A 25,169-nucleotide genomic window follows, 5' to 3' on the forward strand; every position below is an offset into this window, starting at 1 on the left:
AAAAAAAAAAAAAAAAAAAAAAAAGAAAGAAAAAAGAAAAAAAGAAAAGAAAAGAAAAAATAAAAAAACTGAAGTGATATATTACTTTCACAATAAAAAAGGGCAAAAACCAAATTTCTTCACTTCTACAAAACAGAGTAACAGATGATCAGTGTTGGTCAGGACATAGAACAAGAGGAATATACAATGCTTGGGGGAACTTGCTAAAAGATGCATATACCCTGTGACACAGCAATCCCTTTCATAGGTACTTGACAAACTCCTGTATGTCCTCAAACCTGCTGACTGATTCGCAACAGTGTAAGAAGTTTGCACCACAATGTAAATCAGCTATGGCAGACCCTTGAATAACACAGGTTTTTGTTTTGTTTTTAAGGAGACAGGGTCTTGCACTGTTGTCCAGTCTGAAGTACAGTTGCTTGATCACAGCTCACTGCAGCCTTGACTTCCTGGGCTTGAGCAATCCTCTCACCTCAGTCTCCCAGGTAGCTAGGACTACAGATGCACATCACTATGCCTGGCTAATTTATTTATTTATTTATTTAAATTAATTAATTCTTTCTTTTTGAGACAAGTTCACACTCTTTGTCACTCATGCTGGGTGTGGTAGCATATTCACTGGAGCCTCAACCTCCCAGGCTCAAATGATCCTCCCACCTCAGCATCCCAAGCAGCTAGGAACACAAGTGTGCACCATTACGCCCTGCTAATCTTTATTTTTAGGAGAGATGCCAGGCTGATCTCTAACTCCTTGGCTCAGGCCATCCTCATGCTTCCAATTTCCCCAAGTGTTGGGATTATGGGTGCAAGCCACTGGACTCAGCAACAACACAAGTCTACTTACACGTGGATTTTCTCCCACCTCTGCCACCCCTGAGATGGCCAGACTAACCCTTCATCTTCTTTCTCCCTCCTCCTCAGCCTACTCAATGTGAAGACAAGGATGAAGACCTTTATGATGGTCCACTTCCACTTAATAAACAGTAGATATATTTTCTCTTCCTTATGATTTTCTTAGTATTTTCTTTCTTCTAGATTATTTTAAGAAGATAGTATATGACAAATATACAAAATACATGCTAATCAACCATTTATGTTATTGGTAAAGCTTCTGAACAACAATAGGCTATTTGTATTTAAGTTTTGGGGAGTCAAAATTATACATGGGCCGGACACAGTGGCTCAGACTTGTAATCCCAGCAATTTTGGGAGGCTGAGGGGGGAAGATAGCTTGGGGCCAAGAGTTTAGGACCAGCCTGAGCAATACAGCAACACCTCATCTCTACAAAAATCATAAAAATTAGCCAGGCATGGTGGTGCGCACCTAGTCCTAGCTACCAGGGAGGCTGGGGCACGGGAGGACTGCTTGAGCCCAAGAGTTTGAGGCTGCAGTGAGTCATGGTCACACCACTGCACTTCAGCAGGGGCCACAGAGCAAGACCCTATCTCCAAAAAAAAAAAAAAGAAAAGAAAAGAAAAAAGTTATACATGTATTTTGACTGCATGGGGAGGGGGGCGGTCAGTGCCTCAACCCCCACACTGTCCAAGAGTCAAGTCATATTTCACTATAATGATGTTTAATTCAGCTGTCTTTTTAAATAATAAATAGCAAGACTGTCTTAAGTGCGTTGATTTAAATTCTGGCACAAGCTTCTTATTTTGTCATGAATTGCCAATGAGTGCACTAAGAATATCAGAACGTTCAAAGCAGCACCTTTGTAAAAGCAAAAACCTGGAAACAGCCCAATAGTCCAATGGTAGAATTGACAAATAAATTAAGTATATGCATATAATTTACACTAGAGTGAAAATGGTGGAATTACAGCGATCTACAAAATGTGGGTTTTTTTTAAAAGTGAGCCAAAGAAAAAAATGTTTCCATTTATATAAAAGTTCAGAAATATCAAAACTAAACAATTATGTTAGTTTTTTTTTAAGTAAATAAAGTCAAGGGAATGATAAATACAAAGTTTAGATTAGTGGCTACCTCTGAAGGGAGGGAAAAGAAGGGAGCAGAGTGGGATACGCAGAGAACTTCAAAGGTCATGACAACATTCTTTTTTTATAAATTTGTACGGTGAGTACACAATTTTTTTTTTTACCTTACACATACTCAACAATTTTTAAATATCTAACACAGTACTAAAAAAATGTTTTATAACTGCCTAAAATCACTATTCCTCCTCACTCATTCTAGTCCCTTGGTTCGCTCCAGCTTACCTGGTAGCTGGGTGTTACAGAGTACTGAATTCCCGTGGCTGACTGCATGGTCTCAGACACTGCTTCATATACAGGAGGGGCAGGGGCAAGCACCCGGTGTTGGTGAGGAAAAGCCTCTGTGCTGCCAGGGATCCGACGCTGCTGGGCTGCATACACCGGTGACTCCTGGTCATCCAAACGCCGCTTCATTCTGCACTCATGCTCAGGGATGCACTACAAAACCTGCAGAAACCAAAAGCAATAGCATGCAAGTCAATTCTCACTCCAGTATGATGTACCTAACTTAGGACCAGTCACCCAAGTTTAGTAAAAGCTTGACTCCCAGAACTGATCATCTGTTTCATCTTAGTGACGTTTAAGTGTATGTGGGCATACCGCCCAACCACAGTGAACAAGTTATAAATGAAAAACACATTTAAATAACATAGTTTTAATTAATTTGGTACTGTGAAGTTGAAAAATAGGCTCCAATTTAAAATACAAACACAACCTTTTTTCCCATTATTCTCTTGTTTTCTCCTCCAGTGGTATCACTCCTAATATTAATTACATATCCACATGCTGCAAAAAAATTCAAGCACTTCTTCTTAAATCCTCTCAAAACCTACTACTATAATTGTGGTCTAATTTAAAATTTGTTTCAACAATTAAAATGGTATCATGGAAAGAACACTGTGCCAGGAATGGGAAGACAAAGATTCTAGACTTGCCAATTTAAAATGCTATGTAATTTCAACAAGTTCCCCGTTCTATGTGAATTTGTTTCTCCAACTATAAAATAAGAAAGTTGGAACAGATCACGCCTAAGTTTTCTTCTGGTTCTAACAGTTATAAGAAGAGATTCTCTTAGCTTAATAATATCTCTGTGGGAGACAATTTCCTTCCTGCAGGACACAAAAAGTCTACGAACATTTGGCCCTGGAATCTATTTGGGTCTTCGGAGTGTTTCCACATCAGTATCACTAACACAAGCGTAACACACCCTCAGTGAGAAAGAATGCATCAGCCATCCAAAGACAAAAGGCCCCACCACTTTTCCAGTCCCCAAAAAATATCTTAAATAAGACACTACTGCTATGGAAAGAAGATAAAAATTACAGTAATAGTGGGAGATCTGGCAAACCACTCCCCTCATCTAAAGTAAGGTATGTTAAAAAAAGAATAATAATCTTTACCTAATTCTTAAGTCTACCCAAGATCTTTTCTTTAGCCTCTGGGAGCACACAAACCCTGAAGGGAAAGTAGTCTTTACAAGGACTCTCCAAGGCTGTTTCACCTTTTCTTTGTCCTCAAGATAGTCCTCAATCTGGCTGCCACTCTAATCCTTAGATCTGAAATCCTGTCTCAGGTTTTTCTCACATTTCACACACCTAAGTGGGACCCTGACACAGCAGCACAACTGATTAATTTGCAAGCTGGCCACTTTTATCTTTCTGTAAACTCGAGCCACAAATACACTCTCTGTGGCCTATATAACTCCAGACTAAGTCTCTCAGCTTTGTGTGTGATAATATGTGGAACTCAGTTAAATGGAGTTGAGAACGTTTCTGACAGCTGCTGAGGAGAAGTAATTTAAAATGTCTTAGCTAGTTATGCTTTCCTAGGTTTTTCTAGTACGAAGTAGCATGTTTAGCTTAGTATTCCAAAAGCTTTTAGACATATTAAGAGGTTGAGAATATAGATTTATGCATGCTATTTGATATTTGCAGAGCCACTAATCAACTACAAACACTAAACCTCAACGTGCTTTGGGATGAGGAACTGGGTTTAATCATAGGTAGAGTAAAACGTCTTTTTGGCTATTTCTTATATATGTTCATGACTTTCAGTGGTTTGGTCTTGGGTTCTGTTGGTTGAAAACTGATGCTTAATTCATCTGAGACTAACCTCTGTAACCAAAAATGAAGTCAATACTTTATAGGCTGGATGCAGTGGCTCACACCTGTAATCCTAGAACTTTGAGAAGCTGAGGCAGGCAGATCACCTAAGGTCAGGAGTTCAGGACCAGCCTGGCCAACACGGTGAAATGGTGTCTCCAGTAAAAATACAAAAATTAGCCAGGCGTGATGGCGCACACCTGTAATCCCTGCTACTTGGGAGGCTAAGGCACGAGAATTGCTTGAATCCAGGAGGCAGAGGTTGCAGTGAGTGGAGGTCCTGCCACTGCACTCCAGCCTGGGCAACAGACTGGGAATCTGTCTCAAAACAAAAAACAAAAAACAATTATAGAAATGTTATGATAGGACAGCACTGGGTTTTAAAAAAAAAACTTTATAGGCTGGTCACAGTGGCTCACACCTGTAATCCCAGCACTTTGGGAGGCCGTGGTAGATAGATCATCTGAGGTCACGAGTTTGAGACCAGCCAGGCCAACATGGTGAAACCCTGTTTCTACTAAAAATACAAAATTAGCCAGGCATGATGGCATGTGCCTGTAATTCCGGCTACTCAGGAGGCTGAGGAAGGAGAATCACTTGAACCTGCGAGGAGGAGGTTGCAGTGAGCGAGATTGCACCACTACACTCCAGGCTGGGTGACAGAGCGACTCTGTCTCAAAAAACAACAACAAAAAACTTAATAAATAATAAGCCAAAATCAGATGTGAAGAGCACAGCACGACTACAGAAAAAACACTAGAGTACCTTTTAAGAACTGGATTCTATTGGATGGGAGAGTGTTTGAGGGCAAAAAATAAAAACAAACAAAAAAGAACTGGATTCTACTCCAAACTCTATCTACCACGAAGCTTTCTAATTTTGGCCCTGTTTTCAAACGGGGGCAAAAGGAGGGGATCAGCCTACATTAGTGATTTCCAAATGCTGGTTTATGAACCAGTCTATAAGGAAAAAGAAGTGAACTTTTCATAGTATCACAGTATTATGGTTTATTCTGATATCATATCCTATCTTTTGGCTGTTAAAATATCGTTTTATAAAGCAATTGGGATTTCATATGGTATTTAACTTCATCCACCTCCAGAGTTTGCTTTCCATACCACCTCTACAACACTGCAGAGGCTGAACTTTCTCTGAACCATACTTTATTTCTTTAACAATTATCATTCACAGTTCTATTCCTAACTCTCTCTCTCAAATACATTGCTTCCACTCTAATCATACCCCTTGTTTCAGGGCCTAATCATCCTTCACAACAACCTTATAAGCAAGGTGTTCTCTAATTTATGAATGAGGAAATTGAAACACAAAGATTAAGTAAACCGCCCAAGGTTGCACAGCTAGTAACAGGCAAAGCTGGGATATAAATCCAGGAAATCGGTCTCCAGAGCCTGGCTCTTAACTACTTCACTACCTTACCTCTTACAGAAGAGAAGAAATGAAGGAAGAATCCCTTTACTTATTTAAGGCACACATGCAGGGAGCAAGTTCAGCTGTTTTTAACCTTTCACACACTTAGCTAACTCATCCTTCTTCAGCCTAAACCTAATAAAGCAGAAATGCTTCAGTAGCATTCATTCATTAAAAGCAAATGCTTAGTGAGTAGATATGAAGTCTGTATGATTTCAGCCCTTGCCCTCTAAAAGTATAAAAACTAGTTGGGGAAACCATACATAGCCTCACTAGTAATAAAAAATGTGTAAAGTAGGCCAGGCGCGGTGGCTCATGCCTGTAATCCCAGCACTTTGGGAGGCCGAGGTGGGCGGATCACTTGAGGTCAGGAGTTCAAGACCATCCTGGCCAACACGGTGAAACCCTCCCGCTACTAAAAATACAAAAATTAGCCGGGTGTGGTGGTGGGTGCCTGTAATCCCAGCTACTCAGAGGCTGAAGAATGAGAATCACTTGAACCTGGGAGGCGGAGGTTGCAGTGAGCTGAGATGACACCACTGCACTCCAGCCTGGGCAACAGAGCAGAACTAAGTCTCAAAATAAATAAATAAATAAATAAAAAAGGCTGGGCACCATGGCTCACACCTACAATCCCAGCACTTTGGTTGGCCAAGGTGAATGGATCATCTGAGGTCGGGAGTTCGAGACCAGCCTGATCAACATGGAGAAACTCCGTCTCTACTAAAAATACAAAATTAGCCGGGTGTGGTGGTGCATGCCTGTCATCCCAGCTACTCCAGAGGCTGAGGCAGGAGAACTGCTTGAACCTGGGAGGCAGAGATCGCAGTGAGCCGAGATCATGCCATTGCACTCCAGCCTGGGCAACAAGAGCGAAACTCCGCCTCGGGAAAAAAAAAAAAAGTAATCTACTCCAAAGCAATTTAAAAAAAAATGATGCACTGTGGGTAAGGATACAGGGAAACACTGATGGAGGAGGCTTTAATTGGTACAGCCTATTTAGTTGGCAACTTGTAGCTATTTATTAAAATTTTAAATGTGCATACCCATTCCATGCATATTATGGAAAACTATGTAAGAATCAGATCAAAGTTTATCCACAAATATAAATAATGAACTCTAAAACATACTAGATTTTGGAATACTAAAACTAGCAATTCCACTTTCAGGTCTCTATCCTACACATCTGCCAAGTATATTTATTGCAGCAAAGTATGAAAATCTAAATGTATATCAACAGCTAAATAAACGTGATCATGCATATTATGCAAAACTATGTAGGAATCAGAAAGATCAGGGTTTATCCACAAGTACAAAGAATGAACTCTAAGACATACTAAGTGAAAATAGCAGGCTAGGTCGGATACGGGGGCTTACACCTATAATCCCAGCACTTTGGGAGGCCAAGGCGGGTGGATCACCTGAGGTTGGGAGTTCGAGACCAACCTGACCAACATGCAGAAACCCTGTATCTATTAAAAACACACAAACATTAGCCGGGCGTGGTGGTGCATGCCTGTAATCCCAGCTACTCGGGAGGCTGAGGCAGGAGAATCGCTGAACCCAGGAGGTAGTGGTTGAGGTGAGCCAAGACGGTGCCATTGCACATTCCAGCCTGGGTAACAAGAGTGAAACTACATCTCCAAAAAAAAAAAAAAAAAAAAAAAGAAAAAAAGAAAAAAAGAAAACAGTAAGCTGTAGAATACATATAGCATGATCTCATGTATGTATACACACACAAAACGTACTAAAGATTTGTACATTTTATTATATGCAACATTTGCATCGAAAGAAAAATATGGCTGGGCATAGTGACTCATGCCTGTAATCCCAACACTTTGGGAACCTGAGGCTCAAGGATGGCTTGAGCCCAGGAGCTCGAGACCAGTCTGGGCAACAATGGGATAACCCTGTCTCTACAAAATAAAAAAAAAAATTTTAGCTGGAAGTGTTGGTGTACAACTATAGTACTAGCTACTCCAGGGACTGAGGTGGAAGGATCGCTTGACCGCAGAAGTTGAGTTTGCAAGGTTGTAGTGAGCAGTGATCATGTCACTGCACTCCAGCCTGGGCAACAGAGCGAGACACCGAGACTCCGTCTCAAAAAAAAAAAAAAGAGAAAGAAAAAACATGGTAGCGAGGCACAGTGGCTCACAAAGTGCCTGTAATCCCAGCACTTTGGGAGGCCGAAGCAGGCGAATCTCTTGAGCACAGGAGTTCAAGACCAGCCTGGACAACATAGCGAGACCGTCTCTACAAAAAATACAAAATTAGCCATGCATGGTGGCATGCACCTGTAGTCCCAGCTATTTAGGGGGCTGAGATGGGAGGATCACGTGAGCCCAGGAGATGGAGGTTGAGGTGAGCTGAATCTTGCTACTGCACTCCAGCCTGGGCAAAAAAGAAAAATGCTACAAACAATATTAAACTCTAGATAATGATAAACATGCTCAAGTACTTAGATGAAGTATACTAATGTCTGCGATTTATTTTGAAATACATCAAAAAATTAGATTCACTGATGGAGGGATGGATAGGTGGACACGCATATGTTAAACCAAGTAGTAGAAAAATGATAATGGTAAAATCTAGGTAGTGTGTATATGGGTGTTCATTATATTTACTAAAATTCTATCAACTTTGTTGTATATTTAGAAATTTTCTTGATAAAGTCTTGGAAAAAAAAATCCACAGATTCTGAGGGTTAGGAAAAAAAAAAAACAGGAAGAAAAGCCAACAATACAAACCAGCTCCCGAGTGTAAAAAATAAGTACTACAAATTGGGAAAGGAGTACAGACATGTACACTTGGGAAGACTCTATAAAGGCAAATAATCAGCTACATCTTGAAAATTAGAGATGAATTAGAACACAGGAGTATAAAGCATGAAATTAATATTATAGTAAGTTTAGACGTATAGGCAATAGTTATTTACAATCTTTGCCAAGTCATTCATCCCATAAGTAATTAGCAAGTGTGTACGTCATACCTGGCGCTGTGCGGAGGGTTAGAAGTCCAGCACTGAGTCAGAGATTTCCTCCCTGACAACAGCCAAGTCTTCCATATATGACTGCTATCAGCTGACATCCTCCTCGCAACAATCCTGTCAGATAGGCAGTCCCAGAACCCTCCTTCTTTTTTTTTTTTTTTTTTTTTTTGCAATAGTGTACCATTATGTCCATCAGGCTGGAGTGCAGCAGTGCAATCATGGCTCACTGCATCCCCAATCTCCTGGGCTCAAGTAATCCTCCCACCTCAGCCTCCCAAGTAGCTGGGACATAGGCAGCGCCACCATACCTGGCTAACTTTTGTATTTTGTACAGACAGGGTCTTGCTATGCTGCCCAGGGTGGTCTCGAACTCCTGGCCTCAAACAATCCTCCTGCCTTGGCCTCCCAAAATGCTGGGAGTATAGGCATGAGCCACTGCGATCAGTCAGAGCCCTCTTCTTTTCAGGGAAACTGATACTCAAATAACTTGTTCAAGGTCACATACCTAGCTAAAGGAGCAAGAGGTTGAATTCTTCCTCCTTGGAATATATGACCAATCTAAAGTAGAAACATTGGACAGATCATAAAACCACACTTGCAGAGGGGTACAGTATAATTCTAGAATATAAAATACTTGAAAGCCAAACGATGGAACCACAGTCTCCAACTGTTTCAAATTTGGAGTTTACAGTACTCTCATAAGTCTAGTCTACGAAAACATTATAAAAAGAAAAAAAAAAGCACTTTCACGTATAGAAACCATGGAGAGAAGACTAAATAATGGCAGCAGAACATTTAAAAGTCACCTGGCAGGCACGGTGGCTTGTGCCTGTAATCCTAGCACTTTGGGTGACTGAGGAGGAAGGATCATTTGAGGCCAGCAGGTGGAGGTTACATTAACCAAGATTGCACCACTGCACTCCAGCCTGAGTGACAGAGGAAGATCCCAAACACGCACACACAAAAAAACAACTACAAGTCCTAAAAGTCACCTGGCCATGTATTATAATAAAAGGTGGGGGCTGGGCATGGTGGCTCACATCTGTAATCCTAGCACTTTGGGAGGCTGAGGTGGGCAGATCACTTGAGGTCAGGAGTTCTAAACCAGTCTGGCCAACATGGTGAAACCCTGTCTTTACTAAAATACGAAAAACAAATTAGCCGGGTGTGGTTGTGGGTGCCTGTAACCTCAACTACTCAGGAGGCTGAGACACAAGAATCGCTTGAACCCAGGGTGTGGAGGCTGCAGTGAGCTGAGATCGCTCACTGCATTCTAGCCTGGTCGACAGACCAAGACTCCATCTCCAAAAAAAATGGGTGGGATGCTGGGCGTAGTGGCTCACATATGTAACCCTAGCACTTTGGGAGGCTGTGGTGGGAGGATTGCTTGAGTCCAGGAGTTTGAGATGAGCCTGGGCAACAAAGTGAGACACCATATCTACAAAAAAATTTAAAAATTAGCTGGGCATGGTAGTGTGAGCCTGTAGTCCTTGCTGCTTAGGAAGCTGAGGTGGGAAGATCACTTGAGCCTGGGAGGTCGAGGCTATAGGTAGCTGTGATTATGCCACTGTACTCCAGCATGGATGATGGAATAAGATCCTGTCTCAAAAAAACAAAAGTCTATCCTGGTCAGTTTGTTTAAATGCATACTCTTAGAACAAAAAATAAAATAAATAAATAAATAAACACATACTCTTTATTTTTTACAAATGCATACTCTTGATATAATGGAAAGTTTCTCTTCAAAAGCAAACTTCTATCAAAGTTATTAAGTCAATGTAACTTCAACCCAGTGCAAATTTGAGTAGTCTAATTCAAAATTTGTCCAAAAGTCCACCTCTGGTTTAAAATCTGCTAAGAAAGAATCTATTACAGAATGAAAGGCACTCTATTTAGATTTCCCATAGTGATTAGAATTATTACTTGGCAAAATTAACAACCAGCTCTTCTCAAAAGACACCATTAGATCTAATATCCAAGCCTCCTTTGAACTCAGTTTTTACATTCTTCTAATGCAGCAGTCCTCAACTAGGGGAGATTCTGCTTCCCTAGGGCATATGTAGTAATGATGGAAGACATTTTTGGTTGTCACAACTCGGGAGGATGGAGTGCTACTGGTATCTCACAGGTAGTGTAAAAGGATGTTGTCAAACATCCTACAATGGACATGACAGTCTCCTCACAACAAATTATTTGGCCCCAAATGTCAACAGTGTGCCAAAGTTGAGAAACCTAAATCTAATCATAACCCCAAATGTCGTGTGTGTGTGTGTGTGTGTGTGTGTGTGTGTATATATATGTTATTTTTTAGATAGTCTTGCTCTGTCGTCCAGGCTGGAGTGCAGCGGCGCAATCTCGGCTTACTGCAAGCTCCACCTCCCAGGTTCACACCATTCTGTGGCCTCAGCCTCCCGAGTAGCTGGGACTACAGGTGCCTGCCACCACGCCTGGCTAATTGTTTTCTGTGTTTTTTTTTTTAGTAGAGACGGGGTTTTACCGTGTTAGCCAGGATGGTCTCAATCTCCTGACCTCGTGATCCGCCCGCTTCAGCCTCCCAAAGTGCTGGGATTACAGGCGTGAGCCACTGCTCCCGGCCTTGTCATGTATCTTTTGTGAGCTTTGGTGGGATTATCTTATGCTGTGGCTTGACAAATTATACAAAGGTAGTCCAGGACAGTCATCTTGGTTATGGAACGACATCAATGCTTTTTTTTTTTTTAAGACGGAGTTTCGTTCTTGTTGCCCAGACTGGAGTGCAATGATGTGGTCTTGGCTCACTGGGACCTCTGCCTCCTGGGTTTACGTGATTCTCCTGCCTCAGCCTCCCAAGTAGCTGCGATTACAGGCACCTGCCACCACACTCGGCTAATCTTTGTACTTTTCGTAGATATGGGGTTTCACCATGTTGGCCAGGCTGGTCTGGAGCTCCTGACCTCAGGTGATCCACTTGCCTCAGCCTCCCAAAGTGCTGGGATTACAGGTGTGAGCCACTGCACCTGACCATCAGTGCTTCTTTTACGGCATATGATACACCTTTAACCCGCATTATACCATTATACACTGGTCAGACACTCTGGCCTAGAGTTTTTCAGAACTCTTTTTTTTACGCCTGGTCCCCTTTCATCCCTTTCTTGGTTTCCTGTCAGGTTTGATCTGTAAAACTCTTCTGACGCAAAATTTTACAGCTGTTGTGATACCATAATGCTCACTGAGTCTATAAAAAAATAAAATAAAATAAGGCCAGGTGTGGTGGCTCACACCTGTAATTCCAGCACTTTGGGAGGCTGAGGCGGGTGGATCACCTGAGGTCAGGAGTTCGAGACCAGCCTGGTCAACAGGGTGAAACCCCATCTCTACTAAAATACAAAATTAGCCAGGTGTGGTAGCAGGCACCTGTAATCCCAGCTACTTTGGAGGCTGAGGCAGGAGAATCACTTGAACCTGGGAGGTGGAGGTTGCAGTGAGCCAAGGTCACGCCATTGCACTCCAGCCTGGGAAACAGAGCAAGACTCCCTCTCTAAAATAAAATAAAATAAAATAAAAAATAAAACTACTATTATTACTTACTATTTTAATAAGAATGTAAGTAGCAATTTCCTTTTTTTTGTTTTTTTTGGAGACAAAGTCTCACTCTGTCACCCAGGCTGGAGCACAGTGGTACAATCTCAATTCACTGCAACCTCTGCCTCCCAGGTTCAAGCAATTCCTGTGCCTCAGCCTCCCAAGTAGCTGAAATTACAGGAGCGTGCCACCACACTTGGTTAATTTTTGTATTTTTAGTAGAGATGGGGTTTTGCCATGTTGGCCAGGCTGGTCTCAAACTCCTGACCTCAAGTGATCTGCCCGCTTCGGCCTCCCAAAGTGCTGGGATTACAGGCGTGAGCCATCGTGCCCAGCCTTAAGTAGCAAATCTAAATTTTTATTCCGTACTTTCCTGGGCACTGGGGGATATAAATATCCAAAATGTGCAACACCCTTTATTATTATTATTTTTTTTTTGAGACGGAGTCTCGCTCTGTCACCCAGGCTGGAGTGCAGTGGCCGGATCTCAGCTCACTGCAAGCTCCGCCTCCCGGGTTTACGCCATTCTCCTGCCTCAGCCTCCCAAGTAGCTGGGACTACAAGCGCCCGCCACCTCGCCCGGCTAGTTTTTTATATTTTTTAGTAGAGACGGGGTTTCACCGTGTTAGCCAGGATGGTCTCGATCTCCTGACCTTGTGATCCGCCCGTCTCGGCCCAACATCCTTTAAAATGCAACCAACTACTCATCAAATACCATGCAAGAACCTGGAACATAGCCATTCTATAAATTTTTTCTTTCTTTTAAGAAACAGGGGGTCGGGAGCGGTGGCTCATGCCTATAATCCCAGCACTTTGGAAGGCTGAGGCAGGCAAATCACAATGTCAGGAGATTGAGACCATCCTGGCTAACACGGTGAAACCCTGTATCTACTAAAAACACAAAAAATTAGCCAGGCGTGGTGGCGGGCGCCTGTAGTCCCAGCTACTCGGGAGTCTGAGGCAGGAGAATGGCGTGAACCTGGGAGGCAGAGCTTGCAGTGAGCTGAGATCGCACCACCGCACTCCAGCTGGGGTGACAGAACAAAGACTCTGTCTCACAAAAAAAAAGAAAAAAGAAAAAGAAACAGGGTCAGCTGCGCACAGTGGCTCACGCCTATAATTCCAGTACTTTGGGAGGCCAACTCGGGTGGATCACGTGAGGTCAGGAGCTCAAGACCAGCCTAGCCAACATGGTGAAACCCCATCTTTACTAAAAAAACACAAAAATTAGCCGGGCATGGTGACGTGCGCCTATAATCCCAGCTACTCAGGAAGCTGAGGCAGTAGAATTGCTTGAACTTGGAAGGTGGAGGTTGACCAAGATCTTGCCACTACACTGCAGCGTGAGCAACAATGCCAGACTCCGTCTCAAAAACAAAAAACAAACAAACAAAAAAGAGTGTCTTGCTCCATTGCCCAGGCTGGAGTACAGTGGCATGATCATAGCTCATTACAGACTGCTGGACTCAAACAATCCTCCCACCTCAGCTTCCTGAGTAGCTGGGACTACAGAGTGGCTAATTAAAAAAAAATTTTTTTTTGGAGACAGGGTCTCCCTACATTGCACAGGCCAGTCTTGAACTCCTGGCCACAAGCGATCCTCCTGCGTCAGCCTCCTGAGTAGCTGGTACACAGCACACTACACTTGGCTTCCACTCTGTAAACAGGTACACACCACTACGCTTGGCTTCCATTTTGCAAATTCTGATTCCAGGTTTCAGGTACAGCTCTAGTAAGGTTCTAGCTTATCACCTCTGGGTCTTTCTTTCCCTTTCTGCCCATGCATCATCAAATGAAATACTTTGAAAACTCACTTCATAATTTTGTCGGAGAGAACAGTCATCTTCTTTGCTCCATAATTGTAAGCATTCTCATTTTTAGACTAATAAATGACAATCAGAATGAACAATCCAGGCTGGGTGCGGTGGCTCACACCTCTAATTCCAGCACTCTCAGAGGCCAAGGTGGGTGGATCACGAGGTCAGGAGACAGAGACCATCCTGGCTAAAATGGTGAAACCCCATCTCTACCAAAAATACAAAAAATTAGCCAGGCATGGTGGCATGCACCTGTAGTCCCAGCTACTCGGGAGGCTGAGGCAGGAGAATCGCTTGAACCTGGGAGGCAGAGGTTGCAAGTGAGCCAAGATCGCGCCACTGCACTCCAGCCTGGGCAACAAGAGTGAGACTCTATCTCAAAATAAAACAAAATTCCAATTTTTTTTTTTCATTTTTACACACTTTTCATTCTAACCACCTATATACATATACTTAACTTTGGCACCTGTCCATTTACAAACTGCATCAACTAAGTTTTTGAACAAATATCCTGAAAGATGAAAGAATACTATCATACATCTTTTGGCAAAGTGCACAGTGGGCAGTGGTTTTTTTTTTTTTTCATTTTCATTTATTTATTTTTTGAGATGGAGGTCTCGCTGTGTCGCCCAGGCTAGAGTGCAGTGGCCGGATTCTCAGCTCACTACAAGCTCTGCCTCCCAGGTTTATGCCATTCTCCTGCCTCAGCCTCCCAAGTAGCTGGGACTACAGGCGCCCCCGCCACCCTCGCCGGCTAGTTTTTTGTATTTTTTAGTAGAGACGGGGTTTCACCCATGTAGCCAGGATGGTCTCGATTCTCCTGACCCTCGTGATCCGACCGTCTCGGCCTCCCAAAGTGCTGGGATACAGGCTTGGTGAGCCACCGCGCCCCGGCCTTTTTTCATTTTCTTAAAAATAGAATCTCACTATGTTGCCCAGGCTGGTCTCGAACTTCTGGGCTCGAGCGATCCTCCCACCTCAGCCTCCCAAGAAGTTGGGATTGCAGGCATATGCCACTGCACCCAGACCAGTTCTGATTCTTATAAAAAGAAAATCACATTCTAGCTGGGTGCCTGTAGTTCCAGTTATCTAGGGGGAATGAAGCAGGAGAACAGCTTGAGCTCATGAATCTAAATCCAGCCTGGGCAACATAGTAAGACAGATCCCATCTTTAAAAAAATAAAAAATAAAAATAAAAAAAATCACCATCGGGCATGGTGGCTCACAACTGTAATCCCAGCACTTTGGGAGGCCAAGGCAAGTGGATCCTGAGGTTGGGAGTTTGAGACCAGCCTGACCAACATGGAGAAACCCCATCTTCTACTAAAAATATCAAAAATTAGCCAGGCATGGTGGTGCATGCCTGTAATCCCAGCCACTCCGGAGGCTAAGGCAGGAGAATCCCTTGAACCCAGGAGGCAGAAGTTGCAGTGAGCCGAGATTATGCTATGGCACTCCGGCCTGGGCAACAAGAGCAAAGCTCCGTCTCAAAAAAAAAATAATAATAATCACATTCTAAACTCATCTAGGGTACAGTCACATATGTATATGGGTGGAAACAGCATCCTGCTATGTTGTCCAGCCTGGTTTTGAAGTACTGGGCTCAAGTGATCCTCCTGTCCCAGCCTCCCAAGATGCTGGGAATATAGGTGCACACCACCATGCCTGGCTGAAGACTTGTATTTTACAACTTGGTTTATATAACTTTACCATCATCCTAACAGTCTAGAGTACTACTGTCACACAGCATTCATCTACAAGTTCCTCCAAAATGTCTTCTATGGTCAGTTTTCTTCTCTTTGCCATTATAGGAGGAAAATGAAAAACCATGGATTTTTAAATATGTCCAATGAAAGCTTAAAAGTTGAAAAATAGTATGAAAATTATCATGTACTCCTTCCCCTAGATTTTCCAAATGTTAACATCTTACATAACGTTTAAGATGGTATCTCCCAACTTCTTTTATACTTTCTTGAAAGATGCTGTAGGCTGGGCATGATGGCTCATACCTGGAATTCCAGCACTTTGGGAGGCTAAGGTGGCCACGTGGACTGTTTGAGCCCAGGGGTTCAAGACCAGCCTGAACAACATGGCAAAACCTTCTCTCTACAAAAAAATACAAAAATTAGCCAGGTGTGGTGGCACATGCCTGTAGTCCCAGCTACTTGGGGGGCTGAGGTGAGAAGATTGCTTGAATCTGGGAGAAGGTTGCAGTGAACTGAGATTGCATCACCACACTCCAGCCTGGGTGACAGAATGAGACCGTGCATCCAAAGAGAAAAAAAAAGTTGCTCTAAGTTTTGGGAAAAGCAATAAGAAAATTGAAGGGCTGTGGTGCACACCTATAGTCCCAGCTACCCAGGATGCTTAGGTGGGAAGATCACTTGAGCCCAGAAGCTTGAGGCTGCAGTGAGCTATGATCATACCACTGCACTTCGGCCTGGGCAACAAAGCGAGGCCCCATCTCTAAATAAAAACTGACGTGTAAAACTAACGATTTATTTCATTACTGCATATCCTTTTAAGCAATTCTGTAATTCTCCCTTTGTCATATTATTTTAGTCCTTTTTAGCATATTTGGGAATTGATAAGTAATGATGAAATAATTCCTAGGATGATGAAATACCAAAATATTTCAATATACAGGAAAAATAAGATCAGTAAAACCCCATAACGTTGTTTAGATGTACAAGTGGTAATAGCTAAAGTGAGTTTATTACTTTGGAAAAAAAATAATTTTCAGGCTGGGCGTGGTGACTCATGCCTGTAATCCCAGCACTTTGGGAGGTCAGGAGTTCAAGGTCAGCCTGGCCAATATGGTGAAACCCCATTTCTACTAAAATTACAAAAATCAGCCAGGTGTGGTGGTACACACCTGTAATCCCAACTATTTGGGAGGCTGAGGCAGGAGAATCGCTTAAACCCAGGAGGCAGAGGTTGCAGTTACCCGAAATTGTGCCACTGCACTCCAGCCTGGGGACAGAACAAGACTCCACCTAAAAAAAATATTAAAATAAAATAAATTTTCTCTTTGCTGTTTTGAAGACCTCCAATAAATAAAAGTCATGAAATATACATCTTTACAAGTAGTTAATACTGCTTTAAAAAAAAAAAAACTCAAAACTAAAATTGAGTCCAGACCAGGTGGGGTGGCTCAGGCCTGTAATCCCAGCACTTTCAGAGGCCAAGGTGGGCAGACTGCTTGAGCCCAGGAGTTTGAGACCAATCTGGGCAATATAGAGTTCAATGACACTAATGTTACATAGACATTTCTTACTACCGTAGGTAGAAAGTGAACAGAAAATTATTTAGTTCAATTCAAAATGTATTAATAATTGTTATCAATGTTAATTTTCTGATTTGATCACTGTATTGTGGTTTCAAAAGACACACTTGGGGAATCTAGGTGAAGATTATAGGGCCCTTATTTGTATTATTTTTGCAACTCTCTTTGAAGTCTGAAATTATTTCCAAACAAAAAGTTTTTTAAAAAATTAAGTATTAGGCCAGGCATGGTGGCTAACACCTGTAATCCCAGCACTTTGGGTGTCTGAGGCAGGTGGACTGCTTGAGTCCAGGAAGACCAGCCTGGGCAATATGGTGAGACCCTGTCTCTGTTTAATATAAGAAATTTAATCTTTCAAAATATCTATAAGGCCAGATGCAGTGGCTCATGCCTGTAATCCCAGCACTTTGGGAGGCCAAGGCGGGTGGATCGCCTGAAGTCAAGAGTTCAAGACAAGGCTGCCCAATGTGGTAAAACCCTGTCTCTACTAAAAATACCAAAAATTAGCCAGGCATGGTGGTGGGCACCTGTGATCCCAGCTACTCAGGAGGCTGAAACAGGAGAATTGCTTGAACCTGGGAAGGGGAGATTGCAGTGAGCCGATATCGCGCCACGTCTGCCTGGGCGACAGAGCAAGACAGTGTCTCAAAAAAAAAAAAAAAAAAAAAACTTAGCCAGGCGTGGTGGTGGGCACCTGTAATCCCAGCTACTTGGGAGGCTAAGGCAGAAGAATCATGTGAACCTGGGAGGTGGAGGTTGCAGTGATCCAAGATTGCACCACTTCACTCCAGCCTAGGCGAAAAGAGCGAAACTACATTTCAAAAAAAAAAAGAAAAAAAAATTTATAAAAGATAGAAAAAGTAAATAAAACAAAAATTTAAGTATTAATAGTAGGGGAGGGTCAGGCTCATAATCCTAGCAGAGGGAAGATTACAGAGAGACACTGTAGGTGGGAGAACTGCTTGAGGCCAGGAGTTCAAGTCCAGCCTGAACAAAATGATGAGAACTTGCTGCTCTCAAAAAAAAAAAATTAAAAAAAAAAGAGAAAATAACATAGCATTATAAGCGGGGTGTGGTGGCACATCCATATAGTCTGATGTTTTGGGGAGGCTTAGGTGCGTAGATCACTTGAGCCCAGGAGTTTGAGTCCAACCTGAACTAACATAACAAAACCTTGTCTCTAAAAGGAAAAAAAAAAAAATTTTTTTTTTTTTTTTTTTTTAATTAAAAAGGAGGCCAGAGGCCAGGCATAGTGAGTCATACCTACAATACCAGCACTTGGGGAGACTAAGACGGGCAGATTACTTGAGCCCAGAATTTCGAGACCAGCTCGGGCAACATGGACAAACCCGTCTCTTTAAAAATTACAAAAATTAGCTGGGCAGGCTAATGTTAATTAGCATGCCCCTATAGTCCCAGCTACTTGGAAGGCTGAGGTCAGAGGCTCACCTGAGCCCAGGAGGTTGAGGATGAAGTGAGCCATGATTATGCCACTGCACTTAAGCCTGGGGGGCTGAGCACCATACCATGGCTCACGCTGATAATCCCAGCACTCTGGCACTTTGGGAGGCCAAGGCGGGCGAAGCCCTTGAGATCAGGAGCTCGAGACCAGCCTGGCCAACAAGGTGACACCCCATCTCTACTAAAAGCACAAAAATTAGGCCAGGCACAGTGGCTCACACCTGTAACCCAACACTTTGGGAGGCCGAGGTGGGTGGATCATTTGAGGTGAGGAGTTCGAGTTGGCCAGCCTGGCCAACATGGTGAAACCCTGTCTCTACTAAAAATACAAAAATTAGTTGGGTGTGGTGGTACAGGCCTGTAATCCCAGCTACTGAGGCTGAAGCAGGAGAATCACTTGAACCCGGGAGGCAGAGGTTGCGGTGAGCTGAGATTATGCCAAGCCGAGATTGCACCACTGCACTCCAGGCTGGGGGACAGGGCAAAACTCCGTCTCAAAAAAAAAAAAAATAGCCAAGCATAGTGGCACATGCCTGTAATCCCAGCTGCTCGGGAGGCTGAGGCAGGAGAATCAGTTGAAACTGGGTGTGTTTATGTGTGTGTGTGCAATGAGCTGAGATAGTACCACTGCACTCTAACCTGGGCAACACAGTGAGACCTTGTCTCAAAAAAAAGAAAGAAAGAAAGGAAGAAAGAAAGAGAAAGAGAGAGAGAGAGAGAAAAAGAAAGTAAGCAAGCAAAAGAAAAGCAAAAGAAAAAGAGCATTACAAAGAATAAAACTTAAGATGGCTCTTGAAAGGACAGGTGGATGTGTCACTCACATCTCACACTGCTTTGATCACATTAGCTCTTCTGCTCCCACACAAACATGGGCACATAACATCTTTAACCATCTATGTATCCTCCACTATGCTCAACATACTGCTTTGTCTGTCTGTGGTGGAAACCAAATCATTCATTCGTGTATACATCCTCTAATATTTACTGAGCACATACTATGCACCAGGTGTTTTAGGAGTTGGAAATACAACGGTAAACAAAAATCCCTTCCCTCAAGAAGCTTACATTTTAGTGAAAGATGACACAACAGATAAAGTATAATATTTAGAATGTTAGGCAGTGACAGGTATCAAGAACAAAAGGCAAGGAAGAGTTTTTGAAACTGTAGATAAGAATGGCCAGAGAATACCTACTGAGAAGGTAACTTTTGAGTAAAGGAAGTGAGGGAGCTAGTCATGCAGAAATTAGTGGAGAAAGCCTTCTAGGCAGAGGGGAGAGCAAACGCAAAGACCCTCATGTCTTTGTGAGGGCTCACATGTGCTTGACATTTTCCAAAACAGCATGAAGGCTGGGTAGCTGAAGAAAAACGAAAGAAGGACTAGTCAGAAATGTAGTCAGAAAGGTACTAGGATAAGGGTGGCAGGCAGAGGGTACATCACATTTGTTCTTACAGGTGTTTTTTTCCTTTTTTTTCTTTTTCGAGACAGGGTCTCATTTTGTCGTCAAGGCTGGGGTACAGTGGCACAGTCATGGTTCACTGCAGCCTAAAACTCCTGAGCTCAATCCTCCTGCCTCAGCCTCCCAAGTAACTGGGACTACAGGCACACACCAGCATGCCTGGCAAATTTTTAATTTTTTTTCTAGAAATAGGGTCTTGTTACGATGCCCAAGCTGGTCTCAAATTCCTGGCCTCAAATGATCCTCGCACTTCAGCTCCCAAAATGCTGGAATTACAGACATATCTTTTTTTTTTTCTTTTGAGATGGAGTCTCGCTCTGTCGCCCAGGCTGGAGTGCAATGGCATGATCTTGGCTCAGTGCAAGCTCCACCTCCCGGGTTCACACCATTCTCCTGCCTCGACCTGCTGAGTAGCTGGGACTACAGGCGTGTATGCCACCATGCCCAGATAACTTTTTTGTATTTTTTTTTAGTAGAGACCGTGTTAACCAGGATGGTCTCGATCTCCTGACCTCTTGATCTGCCCACCTCGGCCTCCCAAAGTGCTGGGTTTACAGGCATGAACCACCAGGCCCTGGCCCATTACAGACATACCTTAGTAAGGACTCAGGTTTAATACTCAGACTGAAATGGAAAGCCACTGGATGGTTTTAAGCAGAGAAATGACAAGGTATGACAGGTTTCAAAAGAATCACTTGGGTTGCTATGTTGAGAAAGATTTAAGAGTCGCAGTAACAAAACAAGGAGAATAGAATCCAAGCTAGAGATGCACAGGTGCTGACTAGGGCAATGGAGATGCAGATCCTAAGTGGTCTAATTCTGGATAGTATTTTGAATATAGAGCAAATAAAATTTACTGATGGACCACATATGAAAAAGACAGAGAAGAGTCAACAATGTCTCTTAGTTATCCAAGACGAGACATCAAGTGGAAACCTTGAGTGGGCCACTAGACATATTAGTCTACGGTAGAGGGAGAGATCCCCGTTAGAGAGTCATTAGCATTGTTTGGATTTTAGAAAGGCAATATGGTACATATACTGTATCATCTCTCTCTCTCAGCTAGGGCTGAGGTAGATCCCCATAATCAAGCAGTCACATTTCTGCATCATGCGGGACAGCCCAGGTCAGGTTGTGCCCCAAAATTAGTTGTGGAACTAGACTTAGCAAAAAACAAACTCTTGCATTTCATAACTGCAAATAAAGAATGTGGACCTACATATCCTCCAATAGCCCATATATCAGCAAGCCTAGCCCTGGAGGACACCAAGAAGACTCATGAAGGGTCCACTGCCATGCTGAGAAATATGAGTAACATACAAGCACACAAGACAAAAAGGGGGTAGGGAAAACAAAAGCAAAAGGGGCAAATAAGAAATACATTAGTTAGAAATTGCCACCAATGACCAGGCACAGTGGCTCACGTCTGCAATCCTAGCACTCTGAGAGGCTGCAGTAGAAGGATCTCTTGAGCCCAGGAGTTCGAGACCAGCCTGGGCAACACAGGAGGACTTCATCTCTATAAAAATATTTCTAAAATTAGCCAGGTGTGTGGTGGCACACACCTGTAATCCCAGCTACTTGGGAGGCTAAGGTAGGAGGGTCGCTTAAGTCCAGAAGGTCAACACTGCAGTGAGTTGTGTTCATGCCACTGCACTCCAGCCTGGTGACAGAGTGAGACTTCGTCTCAAAAGAAAAAAAAAAAGGCCGGGCGTGGTGGCTCAAGCCTGTAATCCCAGCACTTTGGGAGGCCGAAACGGGTGGATCACGAGGTCAGGAGATCGAGACCATCCTGGCTAACACAGTGAAACCCTGTCTCTACTAAAAAACACAAAAAACTAGCCGGGCGAGGTGGCGGACGCCTGTAGTCCCAGCTACTCGGGAGGCTGAGGCAGGAGAATGGCGTGAACCTGGGAGGCGGAGCTTGCAATGAACTGAGATCCGGCCACTGCACTCCAGCCTGGGCCACAGAGCCAGACTCCGTCTCAACAACAACAACAGACATTATGCGAAGAAAAGACATTATGTGGCTGGGTGCAGTAGATCATGCCTGTAATCCCAGTACTTTGGGAGGCTGAGGTGGGCGGATCATGAGGTCAGGAGTTCGAGACTAGCCTGACCAACATGGTAAAACCCTTCTCTACTAAAAACACAAAAATTAGCCAGGAGTGGTGGTGCCCCAGCTTCTTCGTGGAGGCCGAGGCAGGAGAATCCCTTGAACTCGGGAGGTGGAAGTTGCAGTGAGCTGAGATTGCACCATTGCACTCCAGTACTCCAGCCCAGGTGACAGAACAAGACTCCGTCTCAAAAAAAAAAAAAAAAAAAAAAATCTAGTGCCTAACACAGTATCTGTGACACAGTAAGTGCTCAATAAATATCATCTTTTATTATTCAAGGGGCAAGGAAGGTGTATTTTGAAAAAGCATATACCATCTATTTTTTTTTTTAAAGGCCTACAGAAAGTAAAGCTTAACAAACTCTTGGCTGGTGGAATTGCCCAGAAAAGTGAGAAAGCCTTGAAAAGCACTATGCTGAACTACTGAATGCCATGGACATAACCTTTTAATTCCAATTAAAATTCCTGGGTACTAACATCTGCCATGCACAGCTCTCCAGTGTCTTGTCTGCTTACACTGAAGATGTAAAAAGAATTATACTTTGCCAGGACTACACACCTCCTTCCTTAAAAAAGAAAAAAAGTATTTCTCTGTATGTAAATTATTAAAACCCTCTTAATTACGAAGTGCCAATCTTTCTAAGCTATTTATCTCTGAGCAACATTATAGTATATAAAATAATTATCTGGAGATTATGAAGCATTTATGAAACCGCTCCTAATACAGCAAAACCAAGTTCTTACTTGAATCCTTAAAGACTCTTCTGTGTTCCCCAGTATATATCACTGCAAATCACGGGAACTACTATATGTAGACCAAATTTTCCTCAGTGGTCAGTCGTTCTCCACTATCTGTTTATGGCATCAGAAAAAAACACCTGGATTTGTCTCCCCATCAATTCTATTACAGCCATCATTAGTTAAACTAAAATGCTGTTGCTTTTGCAACTTCCTTGGCAGAGAAGATAGAACCCACCCTTTTCATATAAACAGAGCACAGGGCACCAGACCCTACTAACCAAAGCACAAATCTAAAAATTCACTTCAGATAATTAACCAGAGGCTCATTTAGACATTACTGCATAAACATTGGTTCCATGTTTATTTTTCTCATGAAAATGTGAAAATATTGAAATAATTTCTCTCAATAGGAAAAGATAATGTATCAAGTGAAAGCAAAAACCTCATCTAATGTGGTTCTGCTATAGGTTAAATTTGAAATGTCCTGAGGCGACTCTCCAATGCAGGCTGGAGAGCAACGCTACAGAAGTCACATACAGAAGGCTACCCTGATCCACAACTTCACCCTACTCTGAAATAAAAAGGGCAAGAACACTGTACTATGTAGACTATAAATAGAAAGTGGTCTAGATGGTCGAACATAATTACATAAAACCAGAAAGAAAAGACTTCTCACCTATAGTTACCTAAATAGCAAATTCTTTGGGCAACCAAATTTTTTTTGTTTGTTGAGACGGAATTTCGCTCCTGTCGCCCAGGTTACAGTGCAATGGCCCGATCTCGGCTCACTGCAACCTCGCCTCCCGGGTTCAAGTGATTTCTCCTGTCTCAGCCTCCCCAGTAGCTGGGATTACAGACGCTTGCCACCATGCCCAGCTAATTTTTGTATTTTTAGTAGAAACGGGGTTTCGCCATGTAAGCCTGGCTGGTCTCAAACTCCTGACCTCAAGCGATCGGCCCGCCTCAGCCTTCCAAAGTGCTGGGATTACAGACATGAGCCACCGCACCCGGCCGGGAAACTAAGTTTATATAGCAGAACCATCTGCACAATGAAAGCGTTCAAAACTACAAGTGTCAGAGATATCGGAGTATTTTATTCTAAGTCTGAATTTTTCTTAAAGAAAAAAAAAACAACAAAACCTATTTTATAAAGTTTTGAGATTAAAATGTAAATCCCAACTTTCCTGTTATAAATCTCAGCATTGTAAAGAGGAGGAACTTCCACTGCCTTTTCAAGGCTAACTTGGTTAAAGTCCTAACGCACCGAAACAGACGCCAAGTCTACTACCCACCACCCATTGGCTCAAAGGAAGCCCCGCCCCGTACAGCCACGGTAACTGAACATTAAGGGAACCCCAGAAAGGTTTTCCCTCCGCCACATTTCTAGTCTCTGATGACTCCCTGCCCCTCCCCGACCATCACCACCGCGGAAATAGGGTTCCAGCACCAGCCACACACGCTCCTACAAGAGGACCTTAGGCACTTCGCCCCAATAGATACAACCAGGAGGGTGGTGGGGGTGACCATGCTCCCACTCTCCCGGCTGCACGGTGCCAGACACGCTGCATGGAGCAAACAGAGAAAGCAGCTCCGGCACAGGGCCCTTGTGCCCTAGGCAGAAGGCATGACCGAGCCACCAGAGTAAGTCCTGACACCTCCGCAGCTCTCAGTAGGCGGGAGCCCCTCCCTCCCCACGGAGACATAAGGCGGGGCAGACCTAGACGCCCAGACTCCCAGCCAGACCCGACAGCGGGCTTTCCCTAGCACCGCCTCATTGCCAAGGAGGCGGAAACCCAGGGCCGGGGTGGGAGGCGGGGGACGGCCAAGGGGAGTGGCATCACGGATCAGTACGGCCCCTCCGGCCAACCGGATCCCGAGAAGGTGGAGGAACTCAGACTTCACGCCCCCTCCCTGCCGCACCCTGAATCTACACGCGGGAGACCCCCCTATCCGTCCCCGACCCCAGCAGGCAAGAGCGCGGCCGCCAGCCCGAGGCCCCGCCCACCCCAGGAGGCGGAGAGGGGGTGGTCGGCCGCAAACCGCACTCAGCGCGAAGCCGGCCCCGCCCCTTTCTCCACAATCGCACGCGCGCGCCGGCCCCGCCTCTGAGCGGCGGCGCGAGAGCCCGCCCCCCTCCGCGCGCACCGGGACTACGCTCTCCTCCCCCTCCCGCGAGGAGAGCTACCCCGCTCCGCCCCCCACCCCCCTCACACAG

The 25,169-nt window shown here is 43.8% G+C and overlaps 1 protein-coding gene across 1 annotated transcript in view; it reads right to left on the bottom strand.

Annotated features, from left to right (window-relative positions):
- SIN3A (SIN3 transcription regulator family member A) overlaps positions 1–25,169 on the bottom strand; it is an 88,571-nt gene that overhangs the window by 60,591 nt on the left and 2,811 nt on the right. The window contains exon 2 of the mRNA XM_017854781.1: positions 2,221–2,442. Within this exon, the coding sequence (XP_017710270.1) occupies positions 2,221–2,409 (189 nt within the window). The 5' untranslated portion in view covers positions 2,410–2,442. The remainder of the gene's footprint in view (positions 1–2,220; positions 2,443–25,169) is intronic.

The sequence above is a fragment of the Rhinopithecus bieti genome, unplaced genomic scaffold (assembly GCF_001698545.2).
Source record: "Rhinopithecus bieti isolate Rb0 unplaced genomic scaffold, ASM169854v2 scaffold_39856, whole genome shotgun sequence".
Lineage (NCBI taxonomy): Eukaryota > Metazoa > Chordata > Mammalia > Primates > Cercopithecidae > Rhinopithecus > Rhinopithecus bieti.